General features: G+C 38.5%; 1 protein-coding gene across 3 annotated transcripts in view; it reads left to right on the forward strand.

Moving 5' to 3' along the window:
• Positions 1–22,429, forward strand: part of LOC117503038 (steroid hormone receptor ERR2-like) — a 96,679-nt gene that overhangs the window by 62,893 nt on the left and 11,357 nt on the right. For all 3 annotated transcript variants that reach the window (XR_004558463.1, XM_034162198.1, XM_034162197.1), the window contains 3 exons: positions 649–765; positions 13,966–14,076; positions 17,206–17,367. Coding sequence is in view for 2 of the 3 variants with exons in the window: in XM_034162198.1 (XP_034018089.1) it covers positions 649–765; positions 13,966–14,076; positions 17,206–17,367 (390 nt within the window). In the remaining variant the exon portion in view is untranslated. The remainder of the gene's footprint in view (positions 1–648; positions 766–13,965; positions 14,077–17,205; positions 17,368–22,429) is intronic.

The following is a 22,429-nucleotide window of genomic DNA, read 5'->3' on the forward strand; positions in this document are numbered from 1 at the left end:
TCTTTTTTTAAGAGTGCCTCATTTAGTATGTTAAATTATATATGTATCAACTATTTAATTTCTTATATGTACTATAATTTAGTTTTTCAAGTATTTTAAAGCAGTCAACACTCTTCTGAATTATTTTGTGTTTCAAACATTTCAAAAACCAAATGTTTTCTGAACCAAGTGATTCATTTAAGTGTTTCAAAACAGTGATTGGTGGTTTGAAGCAGGTTTTTCGTTTTGTTTTGAGCATTTTTAAGACTGAATTGATTTGTGACATGTTTAGTGTATCAGCATCTGAAGTAACTGTTCCATTTATTTCTCTCTCTCTCTCTCTCTCTCTCTCTCTCTCTCTCTCTCTCTCTCTCTCTCTCTCTCTCTCTCTCTCTCTCTCTCTCTCTCTCTATATATATATATATATATATATATATATATATATATATATATATATATATATATATATATATATATATATATATATATATATATATATATATAATTAAACAGAATGGGGTGAAACAACTGGTTCATATCGTTAAAAGTTTTTAAAAAGTCTTAGTTCTGCCATTTTCATATGGGTTTGCCCCCGGAAACCCCCCCCCAGCTGCACCTATGCTGCTTCATATGCAACATGACTGAATTTTCCTTTCTGCTGTCTTACAGGAAACATCGAGTACAGCTGTCCAGCCACCAATGAATGTGAGATCACCAAAAGGAGACGCAAGTCTTGCCAGGCCTGTCGCTTTATGAAATGTCTTAAAGTTGGCATGTTGAAAGAAGGTGAGTACAGCAGATCAAGTTCGTCATTCCCCTTTTATTAAACATGATTCTTAGCTACCTGCAAAAATATATATATTTTTCATTTTAAGACATATCACCTCAGTGTCGATGGGTTATTTTTCACTACAAGCTTTCAACTCTTGGAAGATGACTTTCATGAGCTTGCTGAAAAGGTTTCATGACCTCTTTAAGAACCAGCTCCAAGACTGTCTGATGAACAGTTTAGTCCTCAGTCCAAAATACATTTGCTGGAGAGTTTGATGCGTTGAACACGGAGCACCTGTCCAACGCTGATCCAAGGGTTATGATTATCCATGTAGGGGTTAAAAGGTACAGGACCTGAAATGGACCTTGACAAAGGATGAATGCACAAAATGAATCATATATCGATCAACCAGCTCAGCTGTGACTCTACCTTGGATTCTCTTTGTCTTTGGGGGGAAAAAAAACGCAGTCAAGGGTACTGGGCAGGTCTACTGCATGCATGCTGAGGTATTGTGTTTTTTCTGTCATGTTGGTGGGGACTCAGACTTTTGCTACCTGATTGAATAATTGAGAATCAGTCAAAGAAACATGGTTTGATTTTGAGGAAAATCTGTTAAAATTCAAAATTACAGGCCAAGGTCAAGATTTGGGCCCAATACATATCTAGTAGACATGTGGAGATTAATCAATACAAATCGGTATCTAGATAGAAACGTGCATGATGTGAGTGCTGCAATTCATTCAGTGTCAATTCAATTGACGGGTAAAATCGTGATACATCACTCGCTGTCTGCTTTTTTACGAGGCGCATTGAATGCACCACAGATGGAAGCCAGAAAGCACATTTCTACCACAACAAACATGCAGGTCCGCGAGAACCACAGCAAGCAGTTGGAACGTATTGCACCAAATCCGCTTCGTATTGCATTGTGAGGAATTGAATTGCCATCAAATACATAACGAATCAGGAACGGGGTGAATCGTGTCGCTATATGTATTGCATCGCTGGTAGCTTGTTGAGGTGCGTATCGAATCGTTGTTAGTGATGATGTTCACATGCATAATATCTAGTATGTCGAGAAGAGCTTTTTTGTTGTTGTTTTTTAGTAATGCTTTAAAGATACAGCTCAGTTGATATTATTCAAACAATGTCATAATCACCTTTCTATTGGGCACAACCTTTAACCTTAGGTGACCTTGAAAAGTCAAACTCAAGGTCATAACTGTTTAACCCAAACACTTTGGTTGGAAGGGTCATGTGTTTATCAAGGATAAAGTGGTTCAATTTTAGACACACTGTGCAAAATTGCAAATGTTTTAGGCACTGCATAATTTTAAAATTTTGTTAAATCTGTGTTTTAACAGAACTTCTTATTTAAAATGATAAACAATCCAATTTCAGCAATATTCAAACATAATTACTCTTTATCTATATAATATATTATGAAGGTAAAAACCTTTGAAAATTTTACAAAACGGGACAACAACAAGAGCGTTGCTGATGATTAGTCATCAATTTTTTTTGTAGAATTCTTATTAAATACCCTCATTTTATTATGAATAACAGGAAGTTGCTGTAAAGATATTAGGTGGCTTTATTGTCATCATACACACACACACACACACACGTATATATATATATATATATATATATATATATATATATATATATATATATATATATAACAAGCATTTTACCCATCGTAATTGCAATTAGACGCAATCCAACCAGTGGGCAGCCACAGTCCGGCGCCTGGGGACCAACTCGATATGGTGGAAGAAAACCCACACAGAAATGGGGAGAACATGCAAACTCCACACAAAAAGGGCAGGAAGCAATCCCACGACCTTCTTACTGTGAGGCATGAGTGCTAACCACAAAGCCACCATGCCTTAAATGAAGCAGTGACATATTTTAATTTTTGACCCAGACCATCAAAATATGGATATTGCGAAGGCTTTGCATCCGTCAATCTGTCTGTCTGTCCATCTGTCTGTGCTCAGCATAACTCCAGTTCTATTACTGCCAGTCTTCAAATTGACAGGGAACATTTTGGGGAAAATTATTAAGTTTTGGACATGTTCAAAGATGGCTAACCTTGACCTATTTTAAGAGGTATTTTAAGAGGTTAAAAAGTCACATTCTGTTTCATTCTATTGAGTTTTGTTTCTGAGTGGCGGGCGTGACAGCCAATCAGAGTAGAGCTGCACTGTAACATCAGTGTCTGGTCACTCCAAAATTGCTTTGTTTTGTGTGTTTATATACATTTCTAATATACTATGTAAAAGCTAGCAAGAAATGAACACTTCTAAAACTGAAAATGCCGTTTTTGGAACCTAATAACACCTCTGAACATATTTAAAAGACATTTCACGGATGTTGGCATAGTGACATCACAGACTGGTAGCTAGCTGCAAATCTCTGTTTCGTTTGTGTGTAAATACATCCTGTTTGTCATATATTATGTAAAAGCTAGCAAGAAATAAACACTTCAAAAACTGAAAATGCTGTTTTTGTAACATGATGACACCTCTGGAGTCATTTACAAGACATTTTGTTGACGTTAAGAAGAACTTTATTAATCGTGAAGGAAATTGTTTAAGCATGTTGTTAGCGTATATGCTAACGTCTGCTAATTCAATGCGATAACTTCCTATGGAGTTAAATTTGTATTATTAATACCTGCAAACGCACAGAGGGTGATCTAGAAATATTCCTTGATTTGCACAACTTCCGCTCTTAAAACGTAAATATTGTTTATGATTGACTGATTGAATAGGGGACTTTATTGAACATGTAAAAATTGTACGTAAGACAATAGGATCTTAATAATTAATGAAACAACTGCAAATTATAAAGAACACAATGCTCATACGGCCAAGGGTATTTTCGCATTGCGTTATATTTTAAATTATACATTTAAATACTTTACCAAAATATTGTGTATTTTAATTACAGTTAATATTTTAATTTATATTTATACATATTCTGTATTTATCATATTTAAAAAAAACATTTTTGACACATTAACATAATAAATAAAAATAATTCTCACATGGCTAATAACAGGTGTTGTCTCTGAGAGTGTCAGGTGTTAGTTAACAGTCGTAATCCAGGACGGATCAGTGAACGGTCAGTGATCCGAGAGCTTCGGGGAGACACCAGTGACATCATCCACAAACCTCACTTCAGCAAGACTTTTCACACTGCTGAGCCTCTCTCCATGTTTAACTGAGACGGCTGCACAAGCTGCTGAGTTGGATGTTCTTAACTTGACTGAGACGTGAAACAGTAGTCTTGAAAAGCACGAGCTGTTCCCACAAGACTCGTCTCCCCTGGGTTCTCTTTCTCTCTCTCGCTTATCTGGCATATTGATCGGTTAAATGCTTTCTGAACATCCCACCTCACTTCCTGCGTCTGTTATTTCTCCTCCCTTGTGAGGTCTCTGGGAGCACACATGGAAAAATCCCACCCTCTTCCCCCTGCGTTTAAATGATCGAGGGATTTTTAAGATGTCCTGCTATTCCAACAAACCTGGTTTTCAACCAATACTTGGATGGGATTGTGTTTTGGTTGTTCTGTGTGTGTATGTGTGCACGCAATTCCTGATTTCCAAAGATAAATATATTTATTATTATTATATGATTGTATAGTTTGTGCCATTTCAGAATTCCAGCTAACATATGAAGACAAAATTGGTCATAATATCCCAATTTTGACCAAATCTTGACTAAATCTACTGACACACTCAATTTTCTTTGTTGATGCAACTCTGACTCTTGAAAATTTGACATAAATGAAAAAAAAATTACGATAATGACTGACATCTCTTTCCATTGTCCTAAAATTAAATTAAAAGTTCTTCCAGATGTGACATCGTGACATGAAAATTCAGTAAGGTATATCTTATATATTATATTCCAATTCTAAGGTGGAACTATGCCAGTATACAAAGGTATATCTAAATATCTAAAAAGGAAGAGTAAAATAGGAGAGTAGAAAAGCGTAGAGTAGAGCCACTTAGGTGCCTGGTCTTGAGAACCAGGGATGGTAGGTGGTAGATAGTAGGTCTTTGTGGCTCCATTATGGTTTGAATACCAGCAACTTTCCACTTCGAGGATTAGCTGTTTTTTGTTTTGTTTTGTTTTTTTAATGTTGTGAAAATTTCCACTGTTTTGACCTTCTGAAATGGTAAATACTTTAAATCAACAGTTTCATTTAGTGTGTCAAGTGGACTGATCTATATTTTTAGGTGCATGAAGACAAGTGAAATCCAGCAGCAGCCATCTTACCACTCCTTTTGTAAAAACACCTAGCTACCAAGTCAAATTCACACAGTGTGTGTGCACTTTACAGATTTCATTAAGAGTAGGCTTTTGCATGCCCGGTTACAGTTCCTACCGAGGAATTTTGAACATAATGCTAAAAATACTGTTTTCATTTGCCATGTCAGGGGATGATTCTACTTGCAGGTGAAGAGTTTCACACCCCTTAAACTGCCTGTTTGCACAGTCACTGCTGCACAAGACTACATCTTCAAACAGTTATAGGCATAGCAGTTGTAATTCTTTAATAAAATAGTGTTGCAGACCAACAAAATATTACACACTATCCATGAGTAGGGTACAGTCACATTTTGTTTTTACAGCTAGTACCAAGGGAGTGGTAACATGTCAGGTATAGGCTTCACTTTCTGTCAGTGCTCTATTTAGACCTATGGTCAAGCTTTTTTTTTCCCACTTGTTAGAGTCTTTCAAGCAGTGAAACTTGTAGAGAAATTAATTTAGTTTCAAGGGCTTGAAAAATACTTAATCAATTTCCAAAGCAATCGTTTCAGATATTGTTTTGACCATTACGATACAATCGCTTTCCAAAGCACTTGTTTAGTTCTTGGAATATGTTGAAACAGTTGTCTTCAGTGTTTCAGGTGTTAAAAAAAATACTTCTTTGTCGCAGTTTCTAATGTCTTGTTTTAAGGGTTCTAAAACTAATAACTTTGTCAAGTGATTCAAGTGATTCACAATGCGCAAATTACTTTCTGAAGCGGTTGTGTCATTTAGTCTTTTAAGCAGATTCCAAAATAGAATCCCTCCATGAAGCTATTTGCTTCACTGAACTCCAAGCACTCAGAACAACTCATTGTCTGGAGTTATTGTTTTACAAAGCATCGAGTGTTTCAAAACTGAATCATCTTCTGAACCAACTGAGTCATTTTACTGTTAAAATAATTTAAAACAATGAATCAGTTTGTGAAACAGTCTTCATTATGTTCCAAGCACTTCAGCAAAAAAAAAAAAAAGTTTGTTTGATGCAATTGCTTCATGTCCTATGAAAGTAGTTTACAGTTTGTTATACTTTTTAACTTTTTTTAAAATGTAGGTGCATATTAATGAGTTTGAGCATAAGTATGCAGTTTCATCTGATGATAAATAAATTTTGTACCCTTTCTCTGAGGAAAAAAAACAAAGACTCCTGTGCGTTACAGGTATAGCCGAGCGGATTATCTGAAGAGGTGTGTGTGTTTGGGTGTGTGTTAGCCATTGCAGGGAACCAGCCTTGCTCACTGACCCCTTAAATGTCCAGCTGAGACCAATGAAAGGTCACAGGTCCAATGGAAAAACTCTTGTAATTGCCACTGGCAGAAGGTATGGAGTCATGACTGACTGCCAGGAATCAGTGCTCATAGCTAATAGTGGTGCTAAGTACTGAGTAGCATAACTATACAGTGTTAAACTCTGTACAAATTTCCAAACATAATTTAAAGTTGTGGTTCTTTATTATATTTGATTTAATTTTTGCTTAAACCATCTTCTTTTTTTTCTTCCAGTTTTAGTTCTACAACAAAATTTGGGTGCATGCTAGCAAATTAGCTAGCTGGAAAAGTTTGTCATGCATATAATGTTTCGGAATATACTTATATTGTGCAATGTTTGATCAGATTGCTTGTTCACCTTATAGTCTGTAGAATTAAGTATTAACCTGGCATTTCTTTGGGGATTTCTAACACCGGTGTACTCGTAATGTGTTGAATCCAAGCCGCCAGACTATTTTGGCAACCTATACCACTGTCTCGCCCGCGCCTGACCACAGATTTGGATCAGTAGAGCGAACGTGGCTACCGGTGTAGTATTACAGCCTTATTTTCCTCCGGCCACATACACAAAAGATTAGTAAAGCCATATCCAATATCACAAACTGTCAGGTCTCTTCTCAATCAATAGGCTGAGATCAGAAGCCAGTCTATACACTAAGATTACATCATTGCAACAATAACAGGCCAAAGGCTCTCAAACAAGCAGACCGAGGGCTACACATAGCCCATGAGGTGTGAGATTACAACTCATGGCATGCATCATCATTACCCGTGCCAGTGAAGTAATGATGTCAACCTTGTTTGTCTTTTTTGTTTTTATCATGCTTTGTTTTGCAAGACAAAAGACATGAAGGGATTTCAATTAGATTTACCAACGTGATAGACACTGTGGTCAAAGGAAAAGTATAGTGTAATTTTTATATCCACATTTGAGTTCCATATTATCACAACATTGGTTAAATTTTGCTTCCAATGACATGTCGATTTGGTTAATGATAGTTAAACAAAGGACTGTTGGGGTTGGCACAGGCAGGTAATCTCTGAGTGCCATCTAGTTTTTTGGCCCAAATGATAATTACTGGCGAATGGTTTATTTATTTATTTATATATATATATATATATATATATATGTATATATATGTGTGTGTGTGTGTGTATATTTCACACAAAATAACACATAAGCTGGAAACAAAAGCTACAAGTTGTACTTGGGTGCTACTATGCTCTGGTCGCTGCTTTTGTTTTCCTTCTGGGTTGCACATATTGGTAACACTTGCAGCAAACACCCGTATTTCCTCCCCTAAATTAGAACTCTAGCCATTTTTTTCACTTATGTAATTGTCGTAACTCATAACTGATGAGCAGTCACTAGCTAGGTGTCTGTTTACATCGCCAGCTTTGTGCTTTTCGAGATCTTGCATACTGTATATCTTTATTATTATTATTATTATTATTTTGATTGTGCAATTGCACATATGCGTTTATGCCCTGCCCCACAACCTTTCGGAGTGGCTCTTGAGTAATTTTAGCTTGAGGGCGTCCATCTGAATCAAGTTGGCTAAGATTCTGCAGTTTTTTTTTCTTGCTCTCATACTTTTATGAAACATTTCTTTGCCAGAAATCCTCTCACTTCACTCCAAGTAACAATCTGATTGATTGGTTTGGTTTATTTTATGTTATTCCTAAAACACTCTCATGACTAATTATGTGTAAAAAATAAAATAAAATACACCTTTGCGCCTTGTGCCTAATGGTTAGTTTACACCTTCATGGCATTTAACACTCTGTGTCCTGTTGGCATCTTGCTGATGTTGGACACCATGCCGGGGAGATGTATCGTCATGGGCTTGGAGGACCCAGATGTTCTGTGACTTTTTTTTTTTTTTTTTTTTTTTTTTTTGCAATTCTGAAAAAGTTTTTTTGTGGGATAGAACACTTTGTACTTGGGTGGTGTGGTGGCAGTCAGTTTATAGAGTTTGACAATTCCTGAAAGTGGAAACCCTGCATTACTTTGCGTTCACATTAGACACGGTGCAAATGGCAAAGTGTTGTCAGACGTGCCTTGGACCACACGCTATAGATCGTCAAGATAGGGCCCCTCGTTCTGGACTGCCCCATCCTCACTGTCTGGCACATGATGTTCTGAGGCTAACAAATGTTGTTCTGCAGGATTTAGCAAAGCCTTGACCTCTTTACAGCATGACAAATGTATGTTGCTCATGATTAGGTGACACAGAATTAGACCCTGACGAGCAATGTTTTTGTTGGCACCCCCACCACCTCGTTCTTACTCTCTAACCCACTCTAATATGTGAAAATGTGTGTGAACGCCACACGATTTAAACACCTGCTCTTCCAGTACACCGTGGAGATGCACAGATGTTCTCGATTACCAGTGCGTTTGTGGTCAGGGTGGCTCTACGCTGTAATACCCGTTTTGGACACGGTGGATCAGATCTGAGTGTACAACATGACAAGGAGAAATATTCTAGTATGGGCTGGAATAGTCAAACAAATCCGTCTTTGTGCTGTCGGCCCGTCGAGGGAGCAGAGCAGGTGGGACGTTATGCTGTTGTCTTGCAGACTCGACCCTCGGACGTCTCCCTCGTAGTATCCAAAGTGGCTCGGGAAGTAAACCTTGAAGAACTGCGTTCAACCATATAGTGCATACTTCTGATCTCCCTGCGGGCTAAAATAAGGAGCTCCTAATCCTGTTGGCCAGTGTTAGGCAGCAAGTCAGTTCTGACACAATCTCTCAAAAGAGGCACCTCAGACAGATGAACGTCTGAAAATAGTCTCAGGAGATACACACACACACACACACACACACACACACACACACACACACACACACACACACACACACACGTGCTTACATTGACACAGCAATGCACAAACTGGAACAGCCACATATTGTGCAGGTGTGTGACAGGTGTGTTCTCGAATCAAATTATTATTGAATCACTTATTGGTGTTTACATTTTAATTTTATATTTTATTTTTAAGTGACATTATTCTTACTGTTTGTTTTTATGGATGTCTTCAATCAAAATGTAAAATTTTATTCTATTTTTTTAATTATGCTATTAAATATCCAATTTCAGTTAAATATAAAACTAAGCACAAATACAATCCAAAATAATGAATTGAAAAGTGTGCAGTCCTTTTAAAATAATGCATGCTTAGTGATCAGTTTTCCAGCCAATTGTACGGTGGCCATGAGGGGTAAGACGATACTTGCAAATGCAGAAAACACACACTCAAAAAACACCCACATCAATTCAAAAACAGCTGGTTGCATTAAAAAAAAAAGCTTCCAAATTTTAAAAATGCTTTCAGAAGCAGAGAACACAAATATAATAATGTAACATAATGATTTAATTTGATAACATATCTGCTATAAATTCACACAAAGCATCCAAACATAAAAATACTTTGCACAGCTCCACAACACAACAGAAGTGCTCACAACACAAAATGAAGTTTTTGTCCAGAGGACTCTTACCAAAATGCTTGCTTTATCTCTTGCTAGCCAACAGAGCAAGAGAATTTTATTGATTAATTTATTGTTAATCTGTCTTTATTTTCATGGTTCATTATTTTATTTACAGTGCAGTGAACAGTAGAAGTCAGTCACTCGTTTGAACAGAAACCTCTTTTTGTTTTGTTTGTACGTCCATTGTGTTGTGGAGCTTTGCAGAGCATTTGTGTGTTTGAGAGCACATTATCACACTAAACCATTGCATGTTCTCAATGTTTGCAAGCAGATTTTTTTTTTTTCTTTCAGCGTCAAGACTTTTTTGATGCAACTACCTGTTGCTGAATTGATGCAGATGTTTTGATTATTTTTTTTTTTTTTTTTTAATATTTGAAAATGTTTTCTGCATTTTCCAACATTGTGTTCAGTTGTAATTGTTGTGGCCCTGTCAGCCGCCATACATTTGGTTTTAGACGAGAGAAGCAATAGAAGAAAGACTTTGAGTTCAACGTAATAAATAACTGAGAAATGGAAGGAGTGTTGCACAAATATGGCGTCAGTGGCTATGATTGGAGAGACGGCGCATAAAACAACTTTTGCCTCATCACAGATTTCTTGTAGGGTGGCACAGGAAGAAGCCACTGTTAAAAAAAGAAGAAAAATAATCCAATTTCAAAGCTGCTTTTTTGTTTGTTTGCCTTTCAACTACCATCTATCGCTGCCACTTTTTTTTTCCACGATGCTTGTAAGACGATCTTTGCCCCCGCCGGTCTAACTCTCTCACTACCGACACATGGCCTCGGTTTTGTCTTGGAGCATAAAGGCCGCCGTGATTTTGGCTCAGGACGTGTGGAATGCGCACGATGACACAAGCGCGGAGAGTTGCTCCCTGCCCTCTCCAAGGGGGCCTCATCCAGCTGTCTTATTGTGGTGAGATTCTCAGTTGTGGGTCAAATCACACGGGGAGAAAATAGTCCTACGCTGGTCGAAAGAGACGTGCACCCAAGAGGCGATGTCGTCGCAAACGATCCGTTTAGTCAAACACAGCGGCTTGTTATCTTTCTGTCCTGGACTCTGCGAACACTTTCTATCCTTCTCTTTCACCCTCGCTGCCCTCTGCGGCACTAACAAGCTGTAAACTGAAACTGGTTTAGCGTGAGCTCTTAATTCTTGTCAGTGTCTATTAATTATAGGCCAGTTGGATGTGCCGCGACAAACAGCTCCCGTGGATCTTGGAATTCTAACTCCGGTTGTTTGATCACTTGTCGCTTATTTTGCAATCGTGAAACCTGTGTGTGTGTGTGTGTGTGTGTGTGTGTGTGTGTGTGTGTGTGTGTGTGTGTGTGTGTGTGTGTGTGTGTGTGTGTGTGTGTGTGTGTGTGTGTGTGTGTGTGTGTGTGTGTGTGTGTGTGTGTGTGTGTGTGTGTGTGTGTGTGTGTGGATGATGTGCTTTATATTAGGGATTTTCTCTCACTTACTCTGATATAAATATAGATCGCACCTGCTTGGGTATATTTTCCTATTAGCCAGGCTTGTTGTTGCGGAAGACTTTACGGAATGCCACACTTTTCTTTTAAACAGACATATGCGCGTGAATAGAAAAACAAATTTAATCGGCATACTGCTGAAGAACAATTTTACATTTACCTCAACCAAACACAATGTGTAAAAACAGCCGCTAAAGTCCCATCTATCGCAAACCCAACTCCGAGCTGCCTAATTAAAACTGTACCCACGTGTTCAAAGAAGAAGTCTATTTGCGAGCCTTATTGATTACTTTAAGGCGTACAAATGGAAAGCTGTGTTAAGAGAGGGGATCTCGATTTAGCTTCAATCTGCCAGGCATAAAATGATCTTACTGTGTTTGCTGGGAAGAATGAGCTCCCTCTGGGCACGGTGGGTAATTAGGTTAGTGGATAGTCAGTGTCAGGAAATTGAAAGACCATCCTAATCGGATTCTTTTGTTTCCAGCGGAATCAAAGGAATTTATATGAGTCACTGGGAAATCTCACACGACTCGATTCCACTTGACCATGTAAAATCTGTTTGCTCTGCCGCGATGCTCAATACGGATGCGTAAATCCAGCGCATAAGGTGCGTCTGATGTCCTCCGAGGTGACTTTCAAGATAATCCTAGATATGCAGTGTTTGTACACTAACAAAAACTGATTTAAGGATAGTACAGCCTCTTGTTTCAGTTAAAAGTAAGAACAAACAATTTGTGTATCAGACAAGATTTTCCTCATGACCTAGATATGGCATGTGTTAGACTCGGATATTAACGCTGTTTGGCCTTTCCAATGTCACAAAAATGAAAAAAATTTAGTTTCTACCGAAATCCAAGCATTGTAATGTTGATTTATTGAAATGTGTTGGAAAAATAGATTAGATAGAAATTTATTTGTCCCTTGGTAAGACTCCCTTGGTGAAAATGAGGTTCCAGCAGCATACAGGGTAAGAAGCACACAGAGTATCAAAAGTAGAAGCAAAAAACAATTTGCAAAATGGAAATACAAATATACAGTAAATACCAGAAATACTGCTTTGTTATAGCTTACTGGCTACTACTGCTCCTCTCATTCCCGTCCTGTGAAAAAGTGAAAGTATAAAAAAGAAAAAAAAATAATTTGCAAATATAAATACCAATAACACACATACTTGTTTTAACCCTCTGGGATCCGATGGCATTTTTTGGACAGTTAACTCGCCTGGCATAAATGTTTTATTATTACTGTTAACAGCTCTCCCTGCATCCCACAATCAAAATATGTCTCTTTTTTCAGGACAACCTGTGCTTTCAGAATATATATGTTTTTGTTGTGTTTTATAAGTGTAATAAAGGTTTACAATCAAAAATAGGCAAGGAAAAAATAAAGCGAAAAATAATTTTCCACACATTTATTCAAAACACACAGCAAACTATAATAAACAACTGTTTTGACACTTTATAAAGGTAATTTGAGGTATTGTGTCAAAGGCTGTACAACAGAAAGGTTCAAACAGTAAACACAAATGCGCATTTTGAACAATTTATACAAAATGGTCTATGCGTTTTGTTGTCCATTGATATGATAAACAGTGCTTTACGCACACTGAGTATGTACTAATAGTATGTACTCATTGGAGCACCCAGGGGGCTATTCAAATGGGCCAACTAGTAACATATCACTCTTGAAAATGATCTTTTGCTTTTCACGTGAGGTAAATCTGCCCTACGATTGGATTTTGGAAAACCATGTGACGGTGAGCCAATTCCGATTGGACACTCACATTGCACACGTCATCACACAGCTTCTATGAGGAGTACAAAGATGGCTGATGGCTGGCTCGAAAGTCCGCGGAGTTAACTTTTCAGCAAAAAAAAAAGAGTAAGTTTCTATCTCATGTCATTAAAAAGTTATTTATAATTTAGTAAAGCTTGGTCTTAGCTGTCGTGTACGACGGTGTCGGCCCCAGAGGAACCTTTTCAGTCATAAACAGTCCAAACTATACCTTTTTGGAATCTTTGTGATCAGACACATAATGTGGTTTAGCTTCCAATATGATTGGAGCATCTTTTAATTTTGACCCCTGTGTAATTCTTCATTAACCCCTACTTGGCGGCCATATTGGATTTTCAAGTGCCCAGCACTTTTTTCCTCAAACACTGATTTATAAAGAATATTCATGCCAAATCTGATGCTTGTATCAACATATGATGGATTGTTTCAGTTATCTGCTGCACTAGTATGTGGATTTTATGAATTATTTCACATTTTTTTAATACACGCACCATGTGTTCGATCACACAAAAGTGCTTTTTCCTTTCCAGTAAATGGTATTTCTATACGTGAAAAGAAAAAAAAACCCATAAAATATTAAACATATAATTGTAAGTTGATTCTACACATGCTGTTAAAATTTGAGATAACTTCAACAAAAATTGGTCAAATTATTAGATTATGAAATGTCATTTTTGCAAAACACCCTGTTGATCATGGAACTGTTACTCTGCAAGTCACATATCTGAGAGTTTGATGATGATGGGATGAATAACACTGATGTTAGTGAAGGTTTGTACTTTGTAACCTGGAACCCCGGTGAGTTTTCTGACAGATCTCACTTTCTTTCACTGCCATTTATATTTGCGTGCTATTTTTGCAGGTGTACGTTTGGACCGGGTGAGAGGGGGTCGACAGAAGTACAAACGAAGGTTGGACGCTGAGAACAGCGCATACCTCGGTCTCACCATCCCTCCTCCAGCCAAAAAGCCATGTGAGTAAAACTGTATTTCTGCTTCACTCTGTCCAATATTGTAAAATTATAAGGCACAATTCGCCAAACACTTTTGGATCTTAGGAAGCTTAAATATAACGCAATGCCAAAATACCCTCGGCCATGTGAGCATTGTGTTCTTCATAATTTGCAGTTGTTTTATTAATTATTAAAATCCAATTGTTTTATGTACAATTTGTACATCTTCAGTAAAGACCCTCTATCAATCAATCAATAAATCAATCAAAAACAATGTTTATGTTTTAACGGTGTGTGCAGGAGGCCTTGTGTGTGCGTGTACGAGCTTTTGACGAGAGCGGAAGTTGTGCAAATCTGGAAAGTTAGTTGGGAAGTTAGCTTTGAGTTAGCGGAAGTTAGCATGCAAGCTAATGTGTGCGTGTACGAGCTTTTGACGAGAGCGGAAGTTGTGCAAATCTGGAAAGTTAGCTGGGAAGTTAGCTTTGAGTTAGCGGAAGTTAGTATGCAAGCTAATGTCGCAAAATGTCTTGTAAATTACTCCAGAGGTGTTATCAGGTTACAAAAACAGCATTTTCAGTTTTAGAAGTGTTTATTTCTTGCTAGTTTTCCCATAATATATATCAAAGATGATATACAACCCCTGGCAAAAATTATGGAATCACCGGCCTCGGAGGATGTTCATTCAGTTGTTTAATTTTGTAGAAAAAAAGCAGATCACAGACATGACACAAAACTAAAGTCATTTCAAATGGCAACTTTCTGGCTTTAAGAAACACTATAAGAAATCAAGAAAAAAAGATTGTGGCAGTCAGTAACGGTTACTTTTGTAGACCAAGCAGAGGAAAAAAATATGGAATCACTCAATTCTGAGGAAAAAATTATGGAATCACCCTGTAAATTTTCATCCCCAAAACTAACACCTGCATCATATCAGATCTGCTCGTTAGTCTGCATCTAAAAAGGAGTGAACACACCTTGGAGAGCTGTTGCACCAAGTGGACTGACATGAATCATGGCTCCAACACGAGAGATGTCAATTGAAACAAAGGAGAGGATTATCAAACTCTTAAAAGAGAGTAAATCATCCCGCAATGTTGCAAAAGATGTTGGTTGTTCACAGTCAGTTGTGTCTAAACTCTGGACCAAATACAAACAACATGGGAAGGTTGTTAAAGGCAAACATACTGGTAGACCAAGGAAGACATCAAAGCGTCAAGACAGAAAACTTAAAGCAATATGTCTCAAAAATCGAAAAATGTACAACAAAACAAATGAGGAACGAATGGGAGGAAACTGGAGTCAACGTCTGTGACCGAACTGTAAGAAACCGCCTAAAGAAAATGGGATTTACATACAGAAAAGCTAAATGAAAGGCATCATTAACACCTAAACAGAAAAAAACAAGATTACAATGGGCTAAGGAAAAGCAATTGTGGACTGTGGATGACTGGATGAAAGTCATATTCAGTGATGAATCTCGAATCTGCATTGGGCAAGGTGATGATGCTGGAACTTTTGTTTGGTGCCTTTCCAATGAGATTTATAAAGATGACTGCCTGAAGAGAACATGTAAATTTCCACAGTCATTGATGATATGGGGCTGCATGTCAGGTAAAGGCACTGCGGAGATGGCTGTCATTACATCATCAATAAATGCACAAGTTTATGTTGATATTTTTGGACAAATGAAAGGATGTTTGGGGATGATGAAATCATTTTTCAAGATGATAATGCATCTTGCCATAGAGCAAAAACTGCAAAAACATTCCTTGCAAAAAGACACATAGGGTCAATGTCATGGCATAGGGTCAATGTCAATGAGTAGATCTGATTTGATGCAGGTGTTAATTTGGGGGATGAAAATTTACAGGGTGATTCCATAATTTTTTCCTCAGAATTGAGTGATTCCATATTTTTTTCCTCTGCTTGGTCTAAAAAAGTAATCATTACTGACTGCCACAATCTTTTTTTCTTGATTTCTTATAGTGTTTCTTAAAGCCAGAAAGTTGCCATTTGAAATGACTTTAGTTTTGTGTCATGTCTGTGATCTGCTTTTTTCTACAAAATTAAACAACTGAATGAACATCCTCTGAGGCCGGTGATTCCATAATTTTTGCCAGGGGTTGTATTTCCAAATGAGAGAGTTTTGCCGCTAGCTATCGGCCCATGACATCACCATGCTAACATCCTCGAAATGTTTTGTAAATATTGCTGAGTGATTATCAGCATTTGTATTTGTAATGTCAGTGTATTTAGTAAAATAGAAAAAATACTTATATTTGAAGGAATCAAAATGTTTGATGACTTAACCTGTTGATTGACAAAATAGCATGAAATGCGCTATTATGTATCAAAATCCAGGGCAAATTAAATGTTTTGCTCTGTGTGTGGGCGCGCAGACAAAAAATTCCAAATCACAAAAAGTTTGTATTTTGGGACGCCCGCGTTTCATCTGGTAGTGGCAGATAGATGGTTATTTTAGAGATGTGGGTATGGATTGGTTGTCTGCCTTGGTGGCTATCATCCAGGAGCCAAGGCGGTTCCTTGGTGTTGTGGCGGCAAAGGGAAGCACGAGCTCATGCTCCCAGACTTGACTTTACAATATGTTTGCAAAGCATGGGAAAGCTAATTTTTGAAACAAAAATGCAGTGATTTATGCATTTACTTTGACTTCTATTTATTTGACGTGTTTTGCTTTGATTGTTTGACAAAGGTTTCACAAAATAATCCTTTGCCCATGTGATTATATCAACTATTGATGAATAACAGTTTGTGATGCAGTTCTGTCTGACGAATTGTTGATGACGTGTTGTTCAGGCCTCCCTCACCCTTTATACACTGAAATTTATCCAGATTCTTTCAACTGTTTTATATTATGTACTGTAACGGGAAAAGTATGCAAATCCCCTGTCCTTGAGGAACATTGTTTTATTTCTATATATATATATATATATATATATATATATATATATATATATATATATATATATATATATATATATATATATAATTCCAGGATGCGCCATACCATGTTGCTATTGCTTTTCCTTGATCCTAAAATTACATTAATTAAAACAAAAAATTTTCCAGTTATCTGAAATTGATATCCAACGCTTTTCTTTGTCTTCTTTGCTTTCGTGTCCATCTCAGTGACAAAGATTGTTTCCCATCTGTTGGTGGTGGAACCAGAGAAGATCTATGCCATGCCTGACCCCAGCATGCCTGATGGAGACATTAAGGCCCTGACCACATTGTGCGACTTGGCTGACCGCGAGCTGGTGGTCATAATCGGCTGGGCGAAACACATCCCAGGTACAACATGCAAAACAGACGGTTGGACTTTACGCTTCTTCCCACATCAACATTTCAGCATTTCTAGTCTTTTTATTGTGTTTTACCAAAGCTAATTAAACTGTTAATATTTGTCAAATGACCCCAAAAGTAAATCCAGGGCCCAATTTCATAAAGGGAAAGATTAGATTATATTGGATAGAACTTTATTAATCCCTTGGGGAAATTGAGGTTCCAGTAGCACACATGGTAAGAAGCACATAGAGCATCAAATATGAAAGTAAAAAACAATTTGCAAAATGTAAATACAAATATAAATGCCAGAAATACTGCTTGCTACTGGCTACTACTGTTCTTCCCGTCCCCTGTCTTCCTGTTACTCCTCCTCCCCCTGAGCGAGGAGTTGTACAGTCTGATGACCTGAGGGACGAAGACGTTTCTCAGTCTGTTGGTCCTGCACTTGGGAAGGAGCCATCTTTGCATCGTCCATAATGTCCAGCAGAAATCAATGATTTTCTGACATTCTTTCATGAAATGGGTCATAACATCGTAATGCAACATTAAGCCTTTTGTGATGGTGTTGGAAAATTACATAATTATATATTCTGTAATTGTAAAGTTAAATGTATTGAAGGGTGAATTGTATTAATTTGTGGTTCCTGTGAGACTCCATCATACCTACATGCTGTTTGCCGTGTATCTGCTTTTAATTTGCTGAAACGTATGAGACTGCTAAATTGGTTCATCGGCTGTTGCGCGCACATGTGGAGTGGACCTCCGATGCACACAGAATAATTAACATCTGCTACTCATCAGCACCTAAGGGAGAAGCAAGTCCCATATTCCAAAATCTAATCAATAAAGAGCACTTGAAAGCTTTGATTTGACCTGGTAGGATGCGAGAGTCCGCAGGGCGGAGACCGTCCCGATTTCGATGCATTCCATTTAGAGAAAGCGGCGCTCTTTCTTACTTAGAGACGACACATAACATAGGTGGTGCAAAGGTTTTATTTTGGAAAATACCAACCTGTTTCTCCCTGAACCTTTGTTTTGGAGAGAAAAATGTATGGGACAAAAATTCACGGTAAATAGAACCAAAATGTGACGTTACTCATACAATGGGACAAATAATGTGTGTGTGAATGTGAGGCATAATTGTAAAGCGCTTTGAGCGTCTCATGCAGATGGATCTTTTTACCATAATGAACGACACGTGACATACAATCCACCAACTGAATGAGAAGGATTTGTTTAGGTGTCATATAAAACAGATATATCACTATGAAATGCTGCTATTTAAAATTTATAAGGTTTTCAGAAATTAAATCAAATATCGTAGGGTTTTTTTTATTATTGGAGTTCAACAATCACGCTCCACATTCCTTGTGTTACCATCAAGCTTGTGTGTTGTAAAGATGTAAATCCTGATCTGACAGTTATTAAAGCAGGATGTGGCACTCTGGGGGCATTTTACTCCGGGCCACCGGGTCAAAGTGTCACCAAGTCCTGATTAAGACAAAAGGGGTCCCCTCAGTTTAACAGTCCACTCCCACCATTACGCTCATAGCTCACTGCACAAATGGCCTTAATGATGAGGTAATAAGTGTCATTACTGCAGATTGTTCCATTAATGTAAACGTCTTTCAGCGCTCAGACGTGGCGCGCTGGGAAGAAACATGCAGTGTTCGAGAGGAGTTCAGGTACAACGTGTCAACGATTTTGAAGGATTCAAGCTGTATTTAAGGCGATCAGTGAAAGTCATTTGTACTTTATTGTGGAGAAGTGTAGCTTTTCATATTATAACAGATATTACTACTGATGAAACACAAATATGGTCATTAAATGGTTTTGATATGAAAACTGTTGTGCAAATTTTTGTTCCAGCTATACTGTATTTTCCAGAGTATAAATTGCATTTTTTTTTACTAGTTTGGAAGGCCCTCCAACTTGTACTTTGATGCAACTTATATACCGAAAGATTACTGATGAGTGATGCTTTGACAGAAGACTTTTACAGTTCAGTGATTTTTGACATTTTGATCCCAAAATTGCTTCAACCTCATTATGTGCTCTTTTGGATGCCATCTTACATTTTGAAAAAGCCACAAGGGGGATTTTCTGGGCCTATCCTGAACATTTCAGCTTTTCATTCATTTTCTGCTGTATATCTGGGTCATGGTGACAGCAAAACAAGCAACTCAAACACCCTTCGCTGTCCTCACCCAAGTCCTGTAACTCTTCTCAGGAGATCCCAAGGTGTTCTAAGACAGCTGGGAAATATAATCCCTCCAGTGTGTCCTGGGTCTTCCCCGGGGCCTTCTCCCAGTTGGATGAGCCTGGAAGACCTCCCCTCTGGAGACAACAAGGGGGCATCCTCAACAGGTGCTAGAAGCACCTCAGCTGGCTCCTTTCAGTGCAAAAAAGCAGCGGCTCTACTCAGAGTTCTTCCTTGGATTGCCACCTTGTCCTGGTGGAGGGGTTGTGTGCTCCAGTGATCCTGGGAACTGTGTTGTCTGGAGAATTATCTCCTGGTAGGGCCACCCTTTGATCCTGGGAACTGTGTTGTCTGCAGAATTATCTCCTGGTAGGGCCACCCTTTGATCCTGGGAGCTTTGTTGTCTGGAGCATTAGATCCTGGTAGGGCCACCCTTTGATCCTGGGAGCTTTGTTGTTTTCAGCATTAGGTCCTGGTAGGGCCACTCTTTGAACCTTGGAGCTTTGTTGTTTTCAGCATTAGGTCCTGGTAGGGCTTGGGAGCTTTGTTGTTTGGAGCATTATCTCCTGGTAGGGCCACCCTTTGATCCTGGGAGCTTTGTTGTTTGGAGCATTACATCCTGGTAGGGCCACTCTTTGAACCTTGGAGCTTTGTTGTTTTCAGCATTAGGTCCTGGTAGGGCTTGGGAGCTTTGTTGTTTGGAGCATTATTTCCTGGTAGAGTTACCCTTTGATCCTGGGAGCTTTGTTGTTTGGAGCATTAGCTCCTGGTAGGGCCTCCCTTTGATCCTGGGAGCTTTGTCTGGAGCATTAGCTCTTGGTAGGGCCACACTTGGAAAATTGGTCCCAGGTGAGGAGACGGACAAAGGGTGATCCAATTGACCCTTTGACAGAAACAAACAGTGATGGAGTCACCTCACCTCGGGATAATGGGATGTCGTCTTGGCGGCCACAGGCAAGCTCCTGGTGGCCAGGTCTATAACCGTGGGACTCGGTTGGGTCAGCAGGAAGAAACAACACGGTGTCATCTCCATGTGGGCTCACCACCCACAGGGAGTCCACAGAGGATCTGGAGTACTACTTTTCTAGCAGTGGACAGGATCAAATCCCCGCACTGACTGATCCTTGGTTATGGATCATTTCAGGTTGTTCCACAAAATTTCCATTATTTGGCCATTTTGAGTTAATGCTCTTGGACTGACGGCTACAACCAGTGGATGATACTTCATCCAGAAAATGGAAACAGAATTTTTTGCAAATTTTCAGTGATTCAGAGATGATGGCTAACAACACAGGCTGACACAACACGTGAGGATTTATCGCGGCACCCTCTGGTATTTAATGTTCACTCTGGTTTTCCTTTCCCTTCTGTGTTCTCGCGCTCCCCCCCTGACTCCCCCCCACCCCCACCCCCCACAGCGCTGCTGCTCCTCTGGCTCACACGCTGCTCTCTGCTCTCATTATTACCTCTGTCTTTCTATTAGGCCCATTAGGGCTCTTAGGAGGCCTGTAATGATACTAAATGAATAGAGAGTGAACTGCTGTCTGTTTTAGCTCTCAGTGACAGCTTCAAGCCTCACTGCCAACCACTCAGTCACTTCACTGCACTGAATAACGGATTCAATTACTTATCTGATCTGCACCTGGACTGTACTCTGCTGGTGCACCGCTGGAGCTCTTTACTTTATAGGTCAGATGGCAAACATTTGGTGTTTGGTGGTACTTTACCATAATGCAAATAAGCAGTTTCTGCAAAAATCTACGGTTTTGAAGCACCATCCCTTGTGGACGGATCTACAAAGACTCAGATCTATATCTGTCCATACATGTGTTCTTTCTATTTATGCAGGTTTTGATCATTTTTGCTGTGACTGTGCCATTGGGATCTGGAAAAAAAATAAAATTTATTGGCTTATCATGGGACAAAGAATTTAGAATTTATACTTTGAGAAAGAATAATTTTTAAAGCTGATTCAATTTTCACTTTTTTGTTCCGTGTATAAATGAGAGCTCTCATTATTATCTGTGACTTGAGTCTGTCTGTCATCACTAATTTTTGATACCTAATTTTTTATGATGTCGGGGGGGTGCATCTCAGATACCAAATCTAGGCCTGGAATTGGTGGGGAAAGTAGCTGAAGAACACTGACTAATCAGGAAATCTTTAAACATATTTTGAAAAAATGTGTGGCATCTAAATACATTGTGATCCAAGAAAACTGAATAATTGGATTTAACTGGTGCAGATCAGGGGTGATCTTTTGTAAAAGTCAGTGAAAGTGGGCAGTTGGGTAAAATGTGCCATTCTCTGAGCACAAGCCTCCTTCTGATCTTCCGCCATAATATGATGCCCATGAAAAGCACGCTGCACTCTTCAACAGAAGACATTTTTGAAATATTAATACACTCAAAAAAGACTCATTGGCTTAACTCAATTCAGTTATGTGCAGGACTTCCATCTTATAAATATATGTAGCCCCAACTCAAAAAAAAAAGCACATCCATGCAAGTTCATTTTATTTAGTTGGAACTACATATATTTATTAGTGGAAATCCAATACAATGAGTCAGTTTTTTGAGTGCACAGAAGTTTTAGCTAATGGGAATCATATGTAATCAGGTGTAACAGTCAATCTGTTAAGAAGAAATTTTGGCTTCAACTTTTTTTTTTTTTTTTTTTTTTTTTTAAATCAGGCCCAATTTCTTAATGATGAAGTCCAGATGTAAATCTGGACTAAAAATCAGGACCAAAAATCCATAATGGGTGATGGTCCTATTTCAAGAAGCTGCCCTCTCGAGTGCATTTGGGGCGCGTCCAACTACACTTATATTTACCAGGAGAGTAACATTTTCCAAATAATTAATGAGA

This window comes from Thalassophryne amazonica, chromosome 21, assembly GCF_902500255.1.
Source record: "Thalassophryne amazonica chromosome 21, fThaAma1.1, whole genome shotgun sequence".
Taxonomy (NCBI): Eukaryota; Metazoa; Chordata; class Actinopteri; order Batrachoidiformes; family Batrachoididae; genus Thalassophryne; species Thalassophryne amazonica.